We start from the raw sequence: 17,388 nt of genomic DNA on the forward strand, positions 1-17,388 counted from the left end.
TCACCATTTTAGAGAAATGTAATTAGAATGTATCATGCTCTGCGTTATATCCTTACGTTTTTACAGTGCATGGGCGTGTTGGTAATCGGATTGTCTCGGGCACAGTGTTTTCATCTGTACCAGCTGCATCACGTGTAGCGCATGTGCGTCTTTGTTTTCCTTTCGGAGCGTGTTGCTTTATTAAACTGTTGCAGTGATGGAAGTGCTGCTCCAATTGCTCCAAACTGCTCCAAAAGAGAAAGACTGTTCCATGCTACTCCAAAGTACAATATTTGCTAGTAACTGCTCCAAAATGGTGTTGGCAAACTAAAAAGAATAAAATTGAACCATGGGACCATCCCATGAGTCTAAACGAAACCAAAAGCAAGCTGTGTACATTATCATCCTAGTATGCTATTCAGTGGCGTAAATTCAGAAGAATCTCAAGGGGTGACGCATATCGGGTCATGGTGTCCAATTCGTATTTTTAATATGGGATGAATTTTCATTTACATCAGAAATAAATCATGCTTTCAAATAAAATTAAAAAAGAAACTAGCATGAGGTCCGAGCTTGAGCAATTTCATTGTTATATTCATTATCTTTTTTTCAGCTTTTCTCGATTTTCATAGTTTAGTTCACACAGCTGAGAGGCATTTAACACAGGTACGCAGTAAAAGATAAAAAAAGCCTTTTAAAAAGTTCATTGCACTATACCTAACTGCAAACTCAATTATATCACGTGCTGAAGCTAAATCTCAAGGGGGACACTTGCAAGGGCTGTCCTCCCCAGCTTGAACACAAGAAAAGTCCGAACTTCCTTGACCCTTCCCCCCCTTGATTTACGCCAATGATGCTACTATACGGCTTGTATGCTAGCTGCGTACTAGTAATGGCATGTTTAATAATAAATATAAATATTTATTACATGCTTAAGTGATGTTTTAGACTTAAGGAGTCGTTAGGAACATGCACCTGCTCCGAAAACACCAATAGGAACACTAATTTGTAGCATTTTTTTCTGTTTTGAAGACACTTGAGCCTGCTCCAAAGTACCATTTTTTTCTGCTCCAGAATCTGCTCCAAAAAGCAAAATGTCGCTTCCATCACTGCTGTTGCTAGTCGCAGCTTATATGTGTTCATGAATCCTGTTGTGTATGCGCGTAGTTCAAGGCTGGGTTCGTTGCTATTTCAAATGATATGCCAGCAGGTTACTTCCATGAATCTTGTGAAACATATGCAAACACAGTACCAAATAAAAAGTGTTGCACATTTGTGGAAGCAATAAACACGTACTGCAGTGACACTGTGCTCTGATGTGTGTTCGATCCCAGCCGCAGTAATCACACTTTGACGGAAGCTAACCGGCAGTCAAAACTTCCCTGGAAATTAATATCTTTTACATCACTTGACATTAATGCCCCCTTCTCCCCCCCCCCCCCCAATCTCCCCATTTTTTGTTTCAGATTTTCAATATGCATGCTCAAAAACAAAGCATTTACGAAACGATTGCCAAGTTCTCTTCTAGTAATCTCATATGTCATTTTCTGCCGTTGATGGTAAAAGCTCTGAATTTCAGGTAATTAAGCAACCAAGATGCAGTAAACAGCTTTTTGAACTTGTAGTTTTGGTTTCCACGCCACCAGCGCCACTATCACCGCTGAAAAGTAACCGTACATGCGCCGCTGCCGATGATTTTACTCGCCGTGTGCCGACGCTGCCACCAACTGGGAACGACCCGCACACTGCGACTGGTCCAAACCGCCTCGGCGCATACCTGAAGGCAGTGCAAGCCAAATCGAAAAGACCTGTGCCTTAGCGATTAGCCCATTAGATCTGGCAACAACACGGCGGTGCGTTGAATTCAATGCGATTAATTCCATAGCAACAAACTAATGTTATACGAAGTAAGGCTGTCAGCCAACTCTTTTGGATCCGATATCACGGTCCTATCCTAGAAAACACTGGTGTAAGCTGTAGTGTACATGTATCCCGAAGGAGTGCGGCCACTAGCGTGGGTCCGGTCTTAGTGAGCCGCAGGGAACGTGTTAACCGTCGCCATGGCGAGAACACGATACTGCTCAAAGTCGCAACACTTTATTGTCTGTGGCAACACGAAAACGCAGTACAGCTCGTTGAAAAGGCGCAGCAAGAAAGCAAATAGGCTTATCCACGCCACGGGCGAAAAGTACTACATAGCGTGCCACGAGCACGTCTCCGTGGTAAAGGTGATTCACGGAGACACCGGGACCAAGGCCCGGTTGCTCGAGCGAGGGCAAAGGTGCTCGCGTTGGCTTCGGAGGGACACCGTACCACCCTTCGGTCGGTGTCCCTCCTGGTACGGTGTCCTAGTGGTACATTGTCCTAGTGGACACCGTACCACTAGGACACCGTACCACCCTTCGGCTGAGCGTATGCAAAGGTGTAACAAAAGATGAGCGTTCGCCTCGGGCGCGAGGCGCTGTCAGCAAAGTCCGACGAGCCCTGAGTGATGGAAGTCGACGGACGGTAAAGATTGCGTGGCTCACCGTCAGCTGTCCCGGAGAGTATCTGCCAATCTCGACGCACGCGCGCGAGAACCTCTCAGGAGATTTTGCCCTCGGCGCCACAGTCGACATCCGCTACCGGGTGAGAGGGGTTAAGACGTCACTCCGCTTTCCTAGGGCGGCAGACAGCGGAGGAGGGAAGTCATGTCGGGACAAGAACGTCAGAAAAGGCGGCAAAGCCCCCGGGCTAGCCTCACTTCTCACAAAGCAAATACGGCCACTCCAGGGAGAAGTGCTCTTTTCACAAAGTCTCTTCACGTAGGAAGCGCATGCACTGATGCTTGCCGAGATAGCGCACATGCCAACAATTGTGACTGAACCCTTGAAATCTAAGTTCACTGTTGCTACTCGAGCCCTCCTTCCCCCCGGGATTTTTCATGCTTGTTGAAGACTAGTTGTTTCCTTTCTGTTCAAGCATTTGATGGCAGTTCTAAAACGCGGGGGGGTGTTAAGGTATGCACACTCCAGGCGATATATAGGCCGGCTCATTTGATGTCTGCTTCAGCAGCACTCGCGCGCTTTTGCCCGCTCATAAAAGTTACGGTGCGTGGGGGAGTGTTATCAGTTTGGGCTTCTTACGGAACATGGCCGCGACGGCGAAAACCCGCTGAGAGTGTCAAATAATTGCTATCGCAATAATGCTGTTTTTCACTGCTAAATAAGTATTTTGAGTTAGATCTGCCTTTGGTTTCCTTTTGTTTAATTTGTCAGCTTATTTTTCGAATTTTCGTACCGAACCTGCATATAACAGAATTCTTTTTATAATGAATTTTTCCGGGAATTCTTCTACTTGGTTATATCCAGATTTAACTGTAGTACAATTTCATTGTGGTTATAGTATCCATTTTCAGCAAACCCAAATTAGTATACTCTTTTCACCTTGTTCAGAGGAAGTGGTATATCGACGGGGATAGTGCCTTCATCAAAATTATCATGTACATGAAGCATTACATTTCAAAATTAATTGAAATAAAGACAAATTTATTATACTGAAGGCTCAATTAGCCCAAAGCTCAATATATATTGTTTTTGCGTGGCCTCTAATTGATAGAACCAGCAAAAACTAGTGGTGTACACATTTACTCACATAGTGTGGGAAAGAATTAATCGACCTCTATAAGTGTGTGTAAGTTACCTGAAATTTCTCTCAATGAGCGGCTGACTCGCAGGTCGCGGGATAGAATACCGGCCGCATTTTCGGCAGAGGCGAAAAAGTGTGGGGCCCGTGTGCTTAGATTTACGTGCAGGTTAAAGAACCCCAGGCGGTTAAAATTTGCGGAGCCTTGGTATCTCTCGACCATAGTCGTATGGTGGTTTTGGGATGTTAAACGTTAATAATTATTGTTATTATTGAACTTTCTCTCAATGAAGGGTGTGCAATGCTTTCGACACAGCTTGTTGTATGAAGCCTTTAATAATTTGTAACTGAAAAGAATAGACTAGCTATCTCCTTGTTGCCAATTAAGTGGTGCTTGCATTTGCAGGGAAGGCTCTCCGTGCGCAAGTGTGGCGAGTGGGCAACAGCTCTGTTTCCGGGAGGCAATGGATGCCTTGCTGTGCTGCTTAAAAGAGGTGGGCACCTCGCTGTTCGTGTGCGGTGAATATTATTCTGCAAAACTAGAAAACAGCCTTGTGGTGTGCGTTGTGGTGTGGTGAGCTCCAAGCATGGAGGGTAGAAGGGGTTGCTGATGAAATGTTCTGAGTACCAATATTTGCAGCCTCTCAGTTAGTAATTGCCCAATCACTTACTTTAATTTAATATGTGTGACACCTAAGATAAGACAGAAAGACTTTGTTTGTGGCTGCAGTTTAGCCTTGTTAGGCTGTAGGCCTTGCTTGTGACAGAAAGTACTGAAAAAAAAAAAAGAGAAAAGAGGGAAGAAAAAATGGGCCCCGTGTCTGCTTGTTTCGCAGCAATCGTCGCCGAAAGACGAAAGTATTTCGTCTGCAGAGGGTGAATAATACGTTTATTTGATGTCCTGTGCTAAAAATTTAGTGTGTGGGATTCTGGAGGCGCTGCGTGAGACATGAGTGCCATCTGGCGGTAATCTTGGAAAACGATAGGATCTATATGTACATGGCCTCCGATATAACAAGTGCACGACGTGCGCGTGTCATCTCGGAGGCCATAATTTGTAGAATGCAAAGCAATGGGTTGGTAGCACCAAAATTTCATCTTAGCAAAGTGCAGAAATGCCTGCCTTTTTCGTGCATAGCATCACATTGCCAGAGCAGCGTAATAAACGCTACGGTCTTTACAATTACGTGGCTATGCCTTTTCTAGTATAAATATTTACACCACGAAATATTGATGTGTTGATAGTGTGCCTCACGTACGCGCAATATTTTCTTCTTAATGGACGATGTGCACAAGTATGAACGCAGACACCTGATTAAGATTGGTGGGCTCAACTTTGGCCTACTAGCTGAATCGGTTGACAGGCAGTCGAGTTGAACGGCAGACACACAGACAGACAGACCAAGATTTTCGCGTTGAAGTATCCTTAGTAAGACTGTCATCTTTTTTTTGAAAAAAAAAAAAAAAATGTCTGGTACCTTCAATAGCATTAATACACCAACCAGCCCAGCAAAGCATTTTTGTAGCTCTGTGTATACATAAGACGCTTTTTGCTGTCACACTCAACTAATTGCCAACTCTGGGATTTCGGTGCAGGGTCTCTCTCAGTGCACTGTTTCATATTGTTAAATTTTTTGGTCAGTCTGGCTGCAGCAGTCCTGTAGTAACTAATTTTACTCAATTTTTTAGTGCAACTTGACGCACTTAAGGCAAGGCAGCTACGAGAGGAGTCTCGATTCTCATTTTTACAGTGAATCTATGTTAAAACGTACCTGCTGGGGACGGCAGCATAACTACGCACTAAACGCACTACACATATTACCACGAGCTACAAATTTGCATCTCCTGAGATGCGCCATCATCACCAACAAACGAAGAAAGTCATTGCCATGGGAAATATTGCCTTAAGTGCCCGCTGCAAAGCCATTTTTTTTTTGCCGAAGTGCAGAAAAGTCAGACTATCGCACGGTGGCGACCCCGATGAGCATTTCAAAACTGCTGCGGGTTGTGGTATACGGAGCATGGTACAGCGACAGAACGAACACAATTGGCTGTCTGTGATACAGTTGTTCCACAGTCTGCTTTTAAGGGGGCAGACTGCTCTTTCGGACCAAAAAGTGACAAAAAAGTTCATTTTTTAAAATTGACATATTTGGTTTCTGCAAGTATTTTTCTATCTTTCTGCAAATTTTCACGCACCAGGAAGTAGTAATTTTTTTGTAATGTCATTTTAACTGTCCAGATTCTTGGTGCTGTTAATATGCAGAACCTGCAAAAAAATGGGGAACCGACTTTGAGGCTTCTTTATAATTTGCCAGCACCTTTGTCTAAAGCTCTACTACCAATTTATGAGCACCTTTATGAGGATTGCAAAACATGCGCACCATCATTGTTGCTTTTTGAAGAAACTGTGTGTTTTCAGTTTTTTCCATTTTTCTCAAAAAAGTAAATTTGTGACTATTCAGTTTTGAGGCCTCAATATCTCTGCAGCTAGGGCAGGTACAACAATAATTATCCTTGCAGTGAAAACCTGTATGTGTGTAGAATGCAAGTATGAAAGCAGAATTTAGAGCACATGCCTTTTTAATTAATTACTAATCAGAATTGTAACACAATTCCAACTGCTTTTGAAAATGTATAGTTCATTTTGCTGCAAAATAACCAATAAAGGCCTAAAAACAAAAACCTCTTCCATACTTTCACTCTATAGTCATTAGTCTATGTTGGCATATCCTAAATATCACTTTTAATTAAGCACTTTTTTTTCTATGGTGGCCTTAAACAATAGGGGGTGAACTTAAGTCATCTCAGCAACAAAGTGAGTTACAGGAAAACTAATTAAATATTTGAAATCAGCAGAAAAAACTGCATAACCCTTTGCAGTTTTATCAAGATCACTGAAGAAATAAACAAAAAATGTCTAAGACCAGTCTGCCCCCCTTAAGCGAAAAGTGGCGCAGTTTTTTTTTTACGCAGTACGATCGCAGTACGGTCACAGAGAGCCAAATCATTTACTACATGGCTAGTTGCGTGCAGCGCTTTCCTCACTTGGCGCACACTGTGACTGCCGATCCGCTTGCTGTAGAGTACGCATTGTATACTTCAGGCCATGCACAGATGTGGCGAGTAGCCTGCTGAGCTAATGCCGTGGCGAAGAGCTTTCCGTAAGCAATGTGCTTTCCACGATTCTCTAGCAGTCCTGGCAACGGACGGAGGCACGTTTGGGCTGTCGCTGAATAAAAGTGTGCAGCATAGGCGTCACACCTTGTCCAGCCGGCGCTGCGAAAAATGTCGCCACCAGCACCCCCATCGCGGCGCTCGCCATCACTGGGCAGTGCAAAAAGAGCCGTCCGCAGGCCAACGTGCATAGGTCCTCCTCTTTTGTTGATGTTGAGGCATGGTTCCCTGATAATCAAGGACCTGGCAAGCTTCTAACATAATTCTAATGTCGCTTCAGAGAAGTAGCAAGCTCATCGGAAACGAACTGCAGGTACAACACTGAAGATGTTTCAGTTTCTTTCGCGTGCGGAAACTCGCAATTTAAGTGCAAGTGAGCATCCCATAACATTAGGTTCGAGGCAAGAACTTTGACGTGCGTTCTCTAACACCTAAATGCGTTAAATTTGGGCGTACACATGATACCAAGGCAATGGAGTATATAGGCAAGCAATATATCTTTCTGTGAACTCGCTTTATTAGATGGCCCCGGTGATTTTAGCCTTTGCAGTTGCATTTTCCATCCATCTCTCGCTTTTTGTGCGTTGAACTGTTTTATTACGCATTCTGGAAAGTTCTGTGTACGGTTTCCTTCTGTTTGTATATATTGCAAATGGGGATACACGCATGTTCACTTTCTCAGTGTACAAGTAAAGGCAAAAGTGAGGCCTCCGGGATAGCTTCGGCAATCGCGGAGACCAACAGCAAGAAAAACCTTATCATGGTCACGACCAACATTTTGTGATTTACCTTGTGAGGAATAAGAGGGAGTGCCGGTAGGCTGGGTGTGAATCTCTGAGGCTGTGCGTGGTTGACGGTGGAGGAACAAGGTGGCGTGCGCGAGTGTCACGTGAACAGTGAAGGGGTCTCTGAGGCTGTGCGTGGTTGACAGTGGAGGAACGAGGTGGCGTGCGCGATTGTCACGTGAACAGTGAGGGGGCGCACGGAAAGGGAGAGAAGCGGGACGGGGCGGTCGAAGTCGGACGGGGGTCGGTCAGAGTGTGGCACGGGAAATAAATGGTTGTGTGAGCGTGGTTGCCTGTCGTGAAGTGTATCGTCGTGCGTGACAAGTGGGGGCTCGTCCGGGATCGACATGGCAACCGGAATGGACAGCGTGAATGTGCCGGAAGAGCTGCTGCAGCACTTGCTGGGACAAACAAACGGATCCGCCATACAGCGCGAGCAAATCGCGGCTGCCGTCAGACAAAGGCTTATGACGGCCGAGCCCATGCCTGCAGGCGCCATGACAGCAGCGGCGGCGGCGGCGATCCAGCCGGCGATTGACTGCGCTCCCCGGGCCTCGGGAAGTCAGCCCCCGCGGTTCGCTGGATTCGGCGATGCGCAGTCACCCGAAGAATTCCTGGACCGCCTCGAGACCTTTTGCTTGGTGACTGGTGTCGCCGCCGACAAAAGGCTCACGCATATCGTGCCCGCTGCGCTGGAGGGGAGCGCGAAGTTGTGGCTGCGCTTCGTCAAATCATTTGCATCCTGGGATGACTTCAAGGCGGCGTTCGTTGCGGAATTTTCGTCTATTGATGCGAAGCGGCGCCTGGGGCAGGAGTTGGAGCTCCGCACTCAGCACCCCGAAGAAAATTTAAAAGAATTTATCTACACGATCGCGGAATTCTATGACAGGATCGGCGGCGAAGTGTCGGACACAGAAAAAGTCGACCGTGTGTTGCGGCAGATGCACCCGCAGCTCCAGGATTTGGTGGAGGGCAAGCAGTTTGCAACTCTCGCGGAGCTGGCAAAGGCCGCTGACGGCCTCATGGAGCGGTATTGGAGGCGATTCCAGTACAAACCACCGCCACCCCCAACCGATCAAGTTGCGAGGGACCTTGCCTTCCGGCCTGCTGGGAATACGGCTGGCCTCAGTGGCCTGTCAGGAGCGCAGCCCGGAGTAATGGCGGCGGCTGCGGCGCCGTTCCAGCATCCGTCGGCAGCATCATACTGGCCGTTGCACCCCGCTGCGATACAGCCGTCCTACTACCGGGACCAGCTGCACAGATCACCTGCTCCACATGTTCCCACGCCACCACAGCCGCAGCGATACCAACTGCTCGACGGCGGGGCAATTACGTGCCACCGCTGCGGAGGCATAGGCCACATGGGTCGCGAGTGCCCTTCGGGTCGGCGTAACGGTCCGCCCCGCTGCTATCAGTGCAACAGAATCGGGCATATCCGCTCCCAGTGCCCGGGAAACGGGAGACGGTAGGTGCTACTCCGGCGAGCACCTACGAGACAGCGCTGCGGATAGCGGCTGTGGCCGGCAACAGGGAGCCTCTCCTGGAGGTGCGGATTGGGCGGACCACATTCCTGGCCCTGCTAGATACAGGGTCCAGTGTGAGTTTGCTTGGTACGCCAGCGGCAAGGGTAGCGGAGGCGACGGGCGCCAAACACCGGGTACAAGAAAGAGCTCTTCGACTGGCCACAGGTTGGTCACAGTCAAGCACATCCTTAAAGTGCAAGATACATTGGGCCTCAAGCAACCGCATCCAACGCTTCCTGTGTGTGCCAGATTTGTGTCGGGACATTGTGCTTGGCAGAGACTTTTTGACTGCAACAGGCATGTCCCTACATGTGGCGTTGTCGGGGTGGACTATTGGAACTGATCCGCAGTGCATTGTGCCATTTGCTAAGCGCGACAAGGATATAACCGCCGCGCTCGCGATAGAAAATAGTGAATCTTATTGCTTGCAGGGCCTATTTGAGGAAGTGCTTCTGGTCCCGGGCATTGGGCACACTATTCCAGCTGAAGGCATACCAACCATGAATAAGGTGCTCGATGACTTCTCTCATTTGTTCACTACCATTCCTGGATGTACCGCCCTCGCTCAGCACTGCATTGACACTGGAGATAGTGCACCTGTGAGATGCAAGCTGCGCCCAGTAAATGCAAAAAAGCAGAAGATCATTGAAGACTGCGTAAATGACCTTTTGGAGCAGCGCCTTATAAGACATAGCACCAGCCCTTGGACTAGTGCCCCAGTGCTTGTGGCCAAGAAATCTGGTGGCTACCGGCTTGCTGTGGACTATCGGCCGTTAAATGCACGCACCCGCATACCTGCCTACCCAATGCCACGAACGGACTGGCTGCTAGCACAATTGGGTCGTGCAAGGTGGTTTTCGAGCTTCGACCTTTCCCAGGGTTTCTTTCAGATCCCTGTGTCTGAGGCTGACATAGAAAAAACAGCCTTCATCTGCCACCAGGGCACATATGAGTTCACGAGAATGCCCTTCGGGGTGGCAGGTGGCCCGGCAACTTTTCAAACCCTGATGGACCGGTTGTTGCACGGCATCAATCACAGCTTCGCCATGGCTTTTCTGGATGATGTTCTCGTCTACTCTGAAGATCTTGAGAGTCATGTTGAGCATGTTAGGGAAGTGTTGCAGCGCATTGGCAATGCTGGCCTTACGATTAACCCTGATAAAATGCAAGTCTGCCGTCAGTCCCTTAAGTTCTTGGGCCACGTCATCTCCCCTGGGCAGTGCAGACCAGATGAAGAGAAAGTGCGGGCGGTGCTGGATTATCCGCGACCTAGCACGATTAAACAGTTGCAGGCTTTCCTGGGACTTGCTGGTTATTACCGCAGCTTCATACCGCATTTCTCACTGACGGCACATCCACTCACTGTCCTTCTGAAGAAAAGCGAGCCATGGCGGTGGGATGAGCGTCAAGAGGAAGCCTTCACTGCGCTCAAGCAGTCCTTGGCTCATGATGCAGTTATGAGCCTTCCAGATCTCAATCGACCCTTCGTGGTTGAGACGGATGCAAGCGGCATTGGCATTGCAGCTGTCCTACTGCAGGCTGGCCCCGACGGACTGCAGCCCATTTCCTTCATCAGCAGGGTTCTCACAGAAGCCGAAGGCCACTATACTGTCCAGGAGTGGGAATGCCTTGCAGTGGTGTGGGCTGTGGACAAATTCAGGGCGTATCTCGAGTTTACAAACTTTGAGATACACTGCGACCACTCTTCCCTGTCGTGGATGTTCAGCACCGACCAAGCTTCGCCCAGGGTCAAACGCTGGGTCCTCCGGTTGCAGGGTTTCAACTGCCGAATCAGGCACAGACGGGGGCTGGCAAATATACCTGCAGATGCCCTGAGTAGAGCCCCCCTTCAATGTGAGGACCGTCCCAGCGACAGCTTGCACGAGAAACTGCTTCCTATTGCTGCACAAGAACCTGAAGGGAAAATTACATTTGAGCAAGTGGCAGTTGCCTTGGAAGATGATATGACTGCCTTAAGTGACACCGCGCAACTCGTACAAGAGCAGGCTCGTGACAGTCGTCTGTCAAAACTGAAAACTGTGGTCCAGGGGGTTATGCTTCCAAATTCAGACCCTGATCATCGCCTTCTCCATGATCTGGCGGAAACAACAGAACTAGAGCCAAGTGGCCTGCTTGTTCAGCAAAGAGGCAACAAGAAGGTACCATGGCTGCCCTCTCACCTCCGGCACCTGGCATTGAAAATGGCGCATGACCATCCCACTGCGGCCCACGCTGGATTTTTCAAAACCTTGAGACGTGTAGCAGCACGATTCGTCTGGCTGGGCATGCGGGCGGACATATCAAGGTATGTGCAGGGCTGTGCTATATGTCAGCGCACAAAACCCAGGCGCAAAAAGCCTGAAGGCCTGATGAGCAGTCAGTGGGCAACAGCACCGATGGAGGAGCTTAGCGTTGACATTATTGGACCCTTGCCGCCTACACCTCGTGGCCACAAATACTTGCTCGTAGTCATTGACAAGTTTACTAAATTCCCAGAGCTATTCCCTCTACGAGCAGCCACCAGTGCAAAAGTACTTGAGTGCATGCTTCAGGTCTTCTGCCGCCATGGGACACCAGTGGCAATCACCAGTGACAATGGGAAGCCCTTTGTCAGCACATTATGGCGCAACCTCCTGAAACACTGGGGAATCAGAGATCGGCATACTGTGCCTTACCGGCCGGCTGGACAGATGGTGGAACGTCATAATGGCACAATTAAGCAATGTCTACGAGCCTACTGCACTAACCACAAAGACTGGGACCGTCATATACCCGAGATCAGCCTTGCCATGCGTACTGCAGAGAGCGTAGTCACCGGATATACTCCGGCATTGCTTTGCTATGGTCGAGAGTTGCGCACTCCGTGGGAACCTGCAGGGGACAAGGAGGACACGGAACCTCCAGAGGCAGCGCACCATGCCCTTGTTGCAGAACTCCAGCAGTGCCTTGGAGAAGCCCTGAAGTACACCAAGAAGCATCAAGCAGCTGCCTGGCAGACCCAGAGGTCAACTTATGACCGTCATCGGCAGTCAACAACCATCAGAGAAGGTGACCTCGTGCTCTTGGACACTCATACCTTGAGTAATGCAGCCAAAGGTGTTTCGGCCAAGTTGGCACCACGGCGAGGTGGACCTTATCGTGTGGTCAGGCAGGTTGGTGAAAATGACTTCATCCTGGGTGACCCAGTTACGAGGCGTCGTCGAACCATTGCCCATGCTGATCAGTTGGTACTGTACCATGAACCACTGCTTCTCCCTTCCGCCCCGAATTCACGATTCGAGGGGGGGGAGAGTTGTGAGGAATAAGAGGGAGTGCCGGTAGGCTGGGTGTGAATCTCTGAGGCTGTGCGTGGTTGACGGTGGAGGAACAAGGTGGCGTGCGCGAGTGTCACGTGAACAGTGAAGGGGTCTCTGAGGCTGTGCGTGGTTGACAGTGGAGGAACGAGGTGGCGTGCGCGATTGTCACGTGAACAGTGAGGGGGCGCACGGAAAGGGAGAGAAGCGGGACGGGGCGGTCGAAGTCGGACGGGGGTCGGTCAGAGTGTGGCACGGGAAATAAATGGTTGTGTGAGCGTGGTTGCCTGTCGTGAAGTGTATCGTCGTGCGTGACAACCTGTATGACGTAAATGTTAGCATTTGCTAGTTAAAAGCCAGAACTTGGAGCCTTCAAAGCATACGTGCACGATGCTGTGTGGTTGGCGACCGCTTCAGATTATCGGTAGTCGCGGCTTGTGCAATTTTTACTGCCCATGTTAGCAGTCTGCATTTAATACAGTGTGCACCGCGGCCAGAGGCTTTGTTGAGCTTCATAATCGAAGTTACCACGGTTCGCTGTCAAGGCTACTCAAAAAAACAGGAGGCTTACATTATTATTCTTTCTCATGCGACCAGCCGTGGACAACGTGAGTAATTTGCTTACCCGACTTGTTCACAACGGCCTGTATCTAGCGCTCTCTTCGTTCTGCTTCGTGACAGCTACGGGAATCGGTAAAACTGAAGTCCTTTATGTCAGTGGCAATGCACAATGCTGCAGTAGCGCGACTAAGGTCTTTGCGTCTGCTCTTATTTTCATTGTCATTCTGGCGAGTGAACCAGCAAGCATTTCACGGCGGTTCGGTGACGCGTTCGACTGGTGGAGAGAAATTCATAGCTCTTGTTCCGAGTGTGCAATGCACAAACACTCCTAGTATTTAGCTCAATCGTTGTTTCGTACGGGCTAGTTGCACCTTCTTGCGCAACAAACTGTGTAAGGGAGTCGTGTTTTGCACTATTTTCTGCATCAACAGGTGGCGCTACATGTCTGCAAAACTCCAGAGTCTGATGTCTATGTTTACAACAGTGCTACGCTTGCTGCCCGATGTGTGTGTTGGCATAATACAGCAGGGCTTCTGGGTGCCCACGACCCGCAATGCTAAAGTCCGCGTCAGCGAGCTGCTTGCGTTTCTGTAAAGAGGTGCACGCTTGAACACGGTCCCGCACAACGAAGTGGCAGTGATCGGTGGCCCAGTGCATTCAGCTAGTGCACTGCACGCCTGCTGAAAGCGTGCAGTAGGTCTAAAGTGACGCTACGCCACATGCGTGCCCGAGCAGATAACCGGGGATGGTTACTGCCTTTCGCTTGTTGGTGGTCGCCACCTTGCCTTCGTTTTTTCCCCGATGATTACTCGCAATGTCATCGCCACAATCGCGCAGAAGTCCTAATAACGTATCGGCTGATCTCTACACTTATCAACATGATGGAAAATCGCTCACGGCGCATTGTGGCGTCTGCAAGTCCAGTGGCGCAGTAAAATTTTGTGGAGCAAAATGTTACCGCGTTACGCAGTTAGTATGCACTAGCTGGTAGGCATAAGCCGAACACTATGGCGTAAGCGGTCCGTGAATGCATGTCTCCATGAGACTCTGTCGGGGATTTGTTGCAACTATGTTTAGCCATTAGTACGCTTAAAGAGGGGACATACTAACGAGGTTTGACTGTAGTGTGGTTTTCTCAAAGTTTTTTAATGCATCAACTCGTTGAATTAAATACATTGCTGCTTGGTAGTAAAGTGTGTAGTATGCTTTAGACAAAGAAATTCTATCTTGAAAAGTATTAATTGAAAAGTCTATGAGAAAAGTACATTGTCATTATTGTCTTGTGCAAATAAATAATTAAAAAAACCTTGAATATTCATTCCTAATGCAAGGAATCTTTGCAATATCCCAGCAAATGTTGACATTCTGTGCAGATTTTTTTCTTAATGGGGCCCTGCAACACTTTTGAGCATGGTCGCAAAATGCTGTTAATTGATAGTCGAGGCCCCTGGGAACAAGCGAGCCAAATATTAGAGCTCAGCACGCGGCCTTGAACTCACAACAAATTCTCGAAGTCTGCTAGAAATTGCTTTCTCCTGTAAACAAATGATGCTACATCCTCAAATATCGCTGTGTCACAGACCCGTATCACGCAATTGGCCGACTTGAGCATGGCACACTCGGGTAGTATTACTGGGGCCGCTGCAAGAGGCCGTGACCTATCCCTGCGGGGACGCGCGATCAGGCTGCAAAACTGGGCATTCGAAGAAGAAGGAAAAAAAAAGCTTAAGAGATGCTCAAGTCAAAAGGCGCATGTGACATATTTTCTTCCCCTGTTCCATCCTTCCCCACCAAGTTGACAGCACGCTCGTTGGTTTGAGAGAAGGGAGGAAGCGATTGCAGCGTGCGACAAATCTTTGTAACTCCACATGTACTGAACGGATTCTCAAAATTTTTTTTGCTATGGTCAATTTGTGAGACACTGAGCTCCTTTACTGAACTCATTTCATGACTACTTGGAAAATGTTGCAGGGCCCTTCAAGGAATATAAAATAAAATATTGACTGGCTCTAGTGCAACACAGAGCCAGTGGAAAACTTTACTCTTGCCTGAGTGATGTTGACAGCCTGCAGATAAGAATGTTGGTTTTTAGAACATGCAGGAGACCTGTAGGCTGGCACACAGCAATAACAATAACAAAATGGTTTACAGCATAAGCAACACTTCGTTCGAAAACCTGACTTATACCTGTGTCACACGGGCGCGCAAAAAGTCTTTTAAGTAAGCGGTCTTTTACGAAGTTGAAAGACTTTTAACAAAGAGGTGTTTGCGGCGCAGACACACGGCAGCAACGATCTCCTTTTAGTGTTTTCGTTCGAAGACGCTAGCGAAAGCGTGGCGCTAGCAGTTAAAAGAGAAGCAATGAAAATTAAACGATGTATCACGATGTACAAATTAAAGACTTGTTGCACTGCTCGTTTCTTCAAATAAATTTAAGAATAAGAGATGAAGAAACACCAATGTGAATGTTTTTTGCACTAGATAAGGAAGCATTCCCATAACTAGTGACGTGCACAAGTCCGTCTGGCACCACTGTGCTTTTACTTACCGTATTTGTTTTTCGCTGCTCTCGACTGCTCTCGACACGTTATGGGCGACCGTACGGGAGAAAAAGCGAGGATCGCAAGCCTCACGGCCTGCCTTCTCGCTCTGCAAAGCGAGGCAGACGCTGCAAAAGCCGCCAAGGAGAGGATAAAGCAGCGCAAGACCGAGCGTCACCACGTGATATTGCCGACGCGTTGTAGCTGCTTACGAGAGTAGAAAAGGAAATAATCATTAAAAGAGTTCATTACACCTTCTGCAGGATATGAAATTTGTTTTTACAAAGAGTTTTGGTGACAGAAAAATAAGCATTCGCTCTTTTTTTCCCACCACTCGAAAATTGCTGGCGCCCACTGGTTTCGAGGCTACTCATTCGGAGCCGTAAAAGAGATCGACGAACGCCGTTTACGAAAAAGACCGCTTCTGAAAAGGAGTTCGCTCTGTGCCGTGTGTCTGCTGTCAGGAACTCCTTTTCGGAAAAAGACCGCTTACTTAAAAGACTTTTAAGTGCCCGTGTGACAGGGGTGTTACTGAAGTTATGTGTTCTGGACTACCCCTGCTGCTGTCGCCTAAGAACTAATACTTATATAGTACCGATAAAGACCGTTGCTTCCATCAAGTAATGTCTTGCAACGCCTATGCTAATGCAAGAGTTGGGGATGTTCATCACACCAGGTGCATAACGAAAAATATTTGGGCAGAGAGTCCGGCCTTTTTTAGGGATATCCTGTGTGTTTATATGTGTGCATGTATACATATAAGACACAAACAAAATGTCTAACATTTGAGGAGGTTTGAACTCCCAAAACTACCCCCCCTGACTATGCCAATACATCACATGGACTGCGCGCAGATACCGGAGGTGCTCTAAATGTTATCGCACAGTGAAGTAATGAAATGTTGAACTTAAACATTAAATCTTGTGTATTGCAACCATCAATGTCAGCCTTGCGATGGGGAGTAATTTTCGACAGGAATATGTTTTTAACAGTTGTGAAATTCCTGTGACTTGACTGCCTCCCTAATTTTAGCTACATTTGTCGCCTTACCCAGAGTGTGTACGTACATGCTGCACATTTCCTTGTTTGCTGTGCTTATGTTGGCACTGAAACTGCAAGATGACGCATGAGGCACCGTTTATGAATGGACACTTTGCCTTGCTGTGTGCAGGAGACTGATGGGTCTGTGCTGAGCACACTGCTGCGAGGGCTTCCAGGCCTGCTGCGGGACCGGGCAGTGGTGTTATGTGGCCAGCTTTCCCTGCGCCGTCTCTCCAGTTGGCTTTACACCCACGTCAGTACCTTGACTTCATGATGGCATGAAATGGCGCCGCATTAGGAAAGGAAGGGCCTGGCTCTGAATGGAAGCTTATGGAACTCTAAAACCGAATGAACTTGGGCTTGTTAGTACATACTGATCACAACAGGAAACAGTGCAATACCATGAAGACAAGAAAGACCAAACAGTACCAGTGCTAGACCTGTTTGGTCTGTCATGTCTTTGTTGTGTTACATTGTTTTCTACAATGAAGCTTATTTAATTAGCACATAATTTTTTTATATGACCTACTTGACTGACAAAACAGCACTGATACGTGTAGTCAAAGAGAACTGAAAAAAAAAAAAAAAAATTGAGCAGATTTTTTTTGTACCTTAAATATCGATGTTATGCGAGGCATGTGAAGAGCTGGTGATTGTATTGTAACTTTTTTTTTATTGAGGGAAACGTTACAAAATTACACTAAAAGATATGTACAAATTTTGTATACACAACTCATGTTGAGCGTAATATGTTTTATATAACCAGTTGCTTAGTTTCATAATAATGCCATCAGCAACAGGAGTATTAGCAACACCAGAAGTGGTAAGCTGATATGTAGCACTTGCACTTGCTAGGATGATAGTC

The 17,388-nt window shown here is 47.7% G+C and overlaps 1 protein-coding gene across 3 annotated transcripts in view; it reads left to right on the forward strand.

The window, feature by feature from the left end:
- The window catches only part of gig (TSC complex subunit tuberin), a 162,390-nt gene that overhangs the window by 76,011 nt on the left and 68,991 nt on the right, over nucleotides 1-17,388 (forward strand). For all 3 annotated transcript variants that reach the window (XR_012888402.1, XM_075882244.1, XM_075882245.1), the window contains 2 exons: nucleotides 4,010-4,097; nucleotides 16,654-16,776. Coding sequence is in view for 2 of the 3 variants with exons in the window: in XM_075882244.1 (XP_075738359.1) it covers nucleotides 4,010-4,097; nucleotides 16,654-16,776 (211 nt within the window). In the remaining variant the exon portion in view is untranslated. The remainder of the gene's footprint in view (nucleotides 1-4,009; nucleotides 4,098-16,653; nucleotides 16,777-17,388) is intronic.

Source organism: Rhipicephalus microplus, chromosome 2, assembly GCF_043290135.1.
Source record: "Rhipicephalus microplus isolate Deutch F79 chromosome 2, USDA_Rmic, whole genome shotgun sequence".
In the NCBI taxonomy this organism is placed as follows: domain Eukaryota; kingdom Metazoa; phylum Arthropoda; class Arachnida; order Ixodida; family Ixodidae; genus Rhipicephalus; species Rhipicephalus microplus.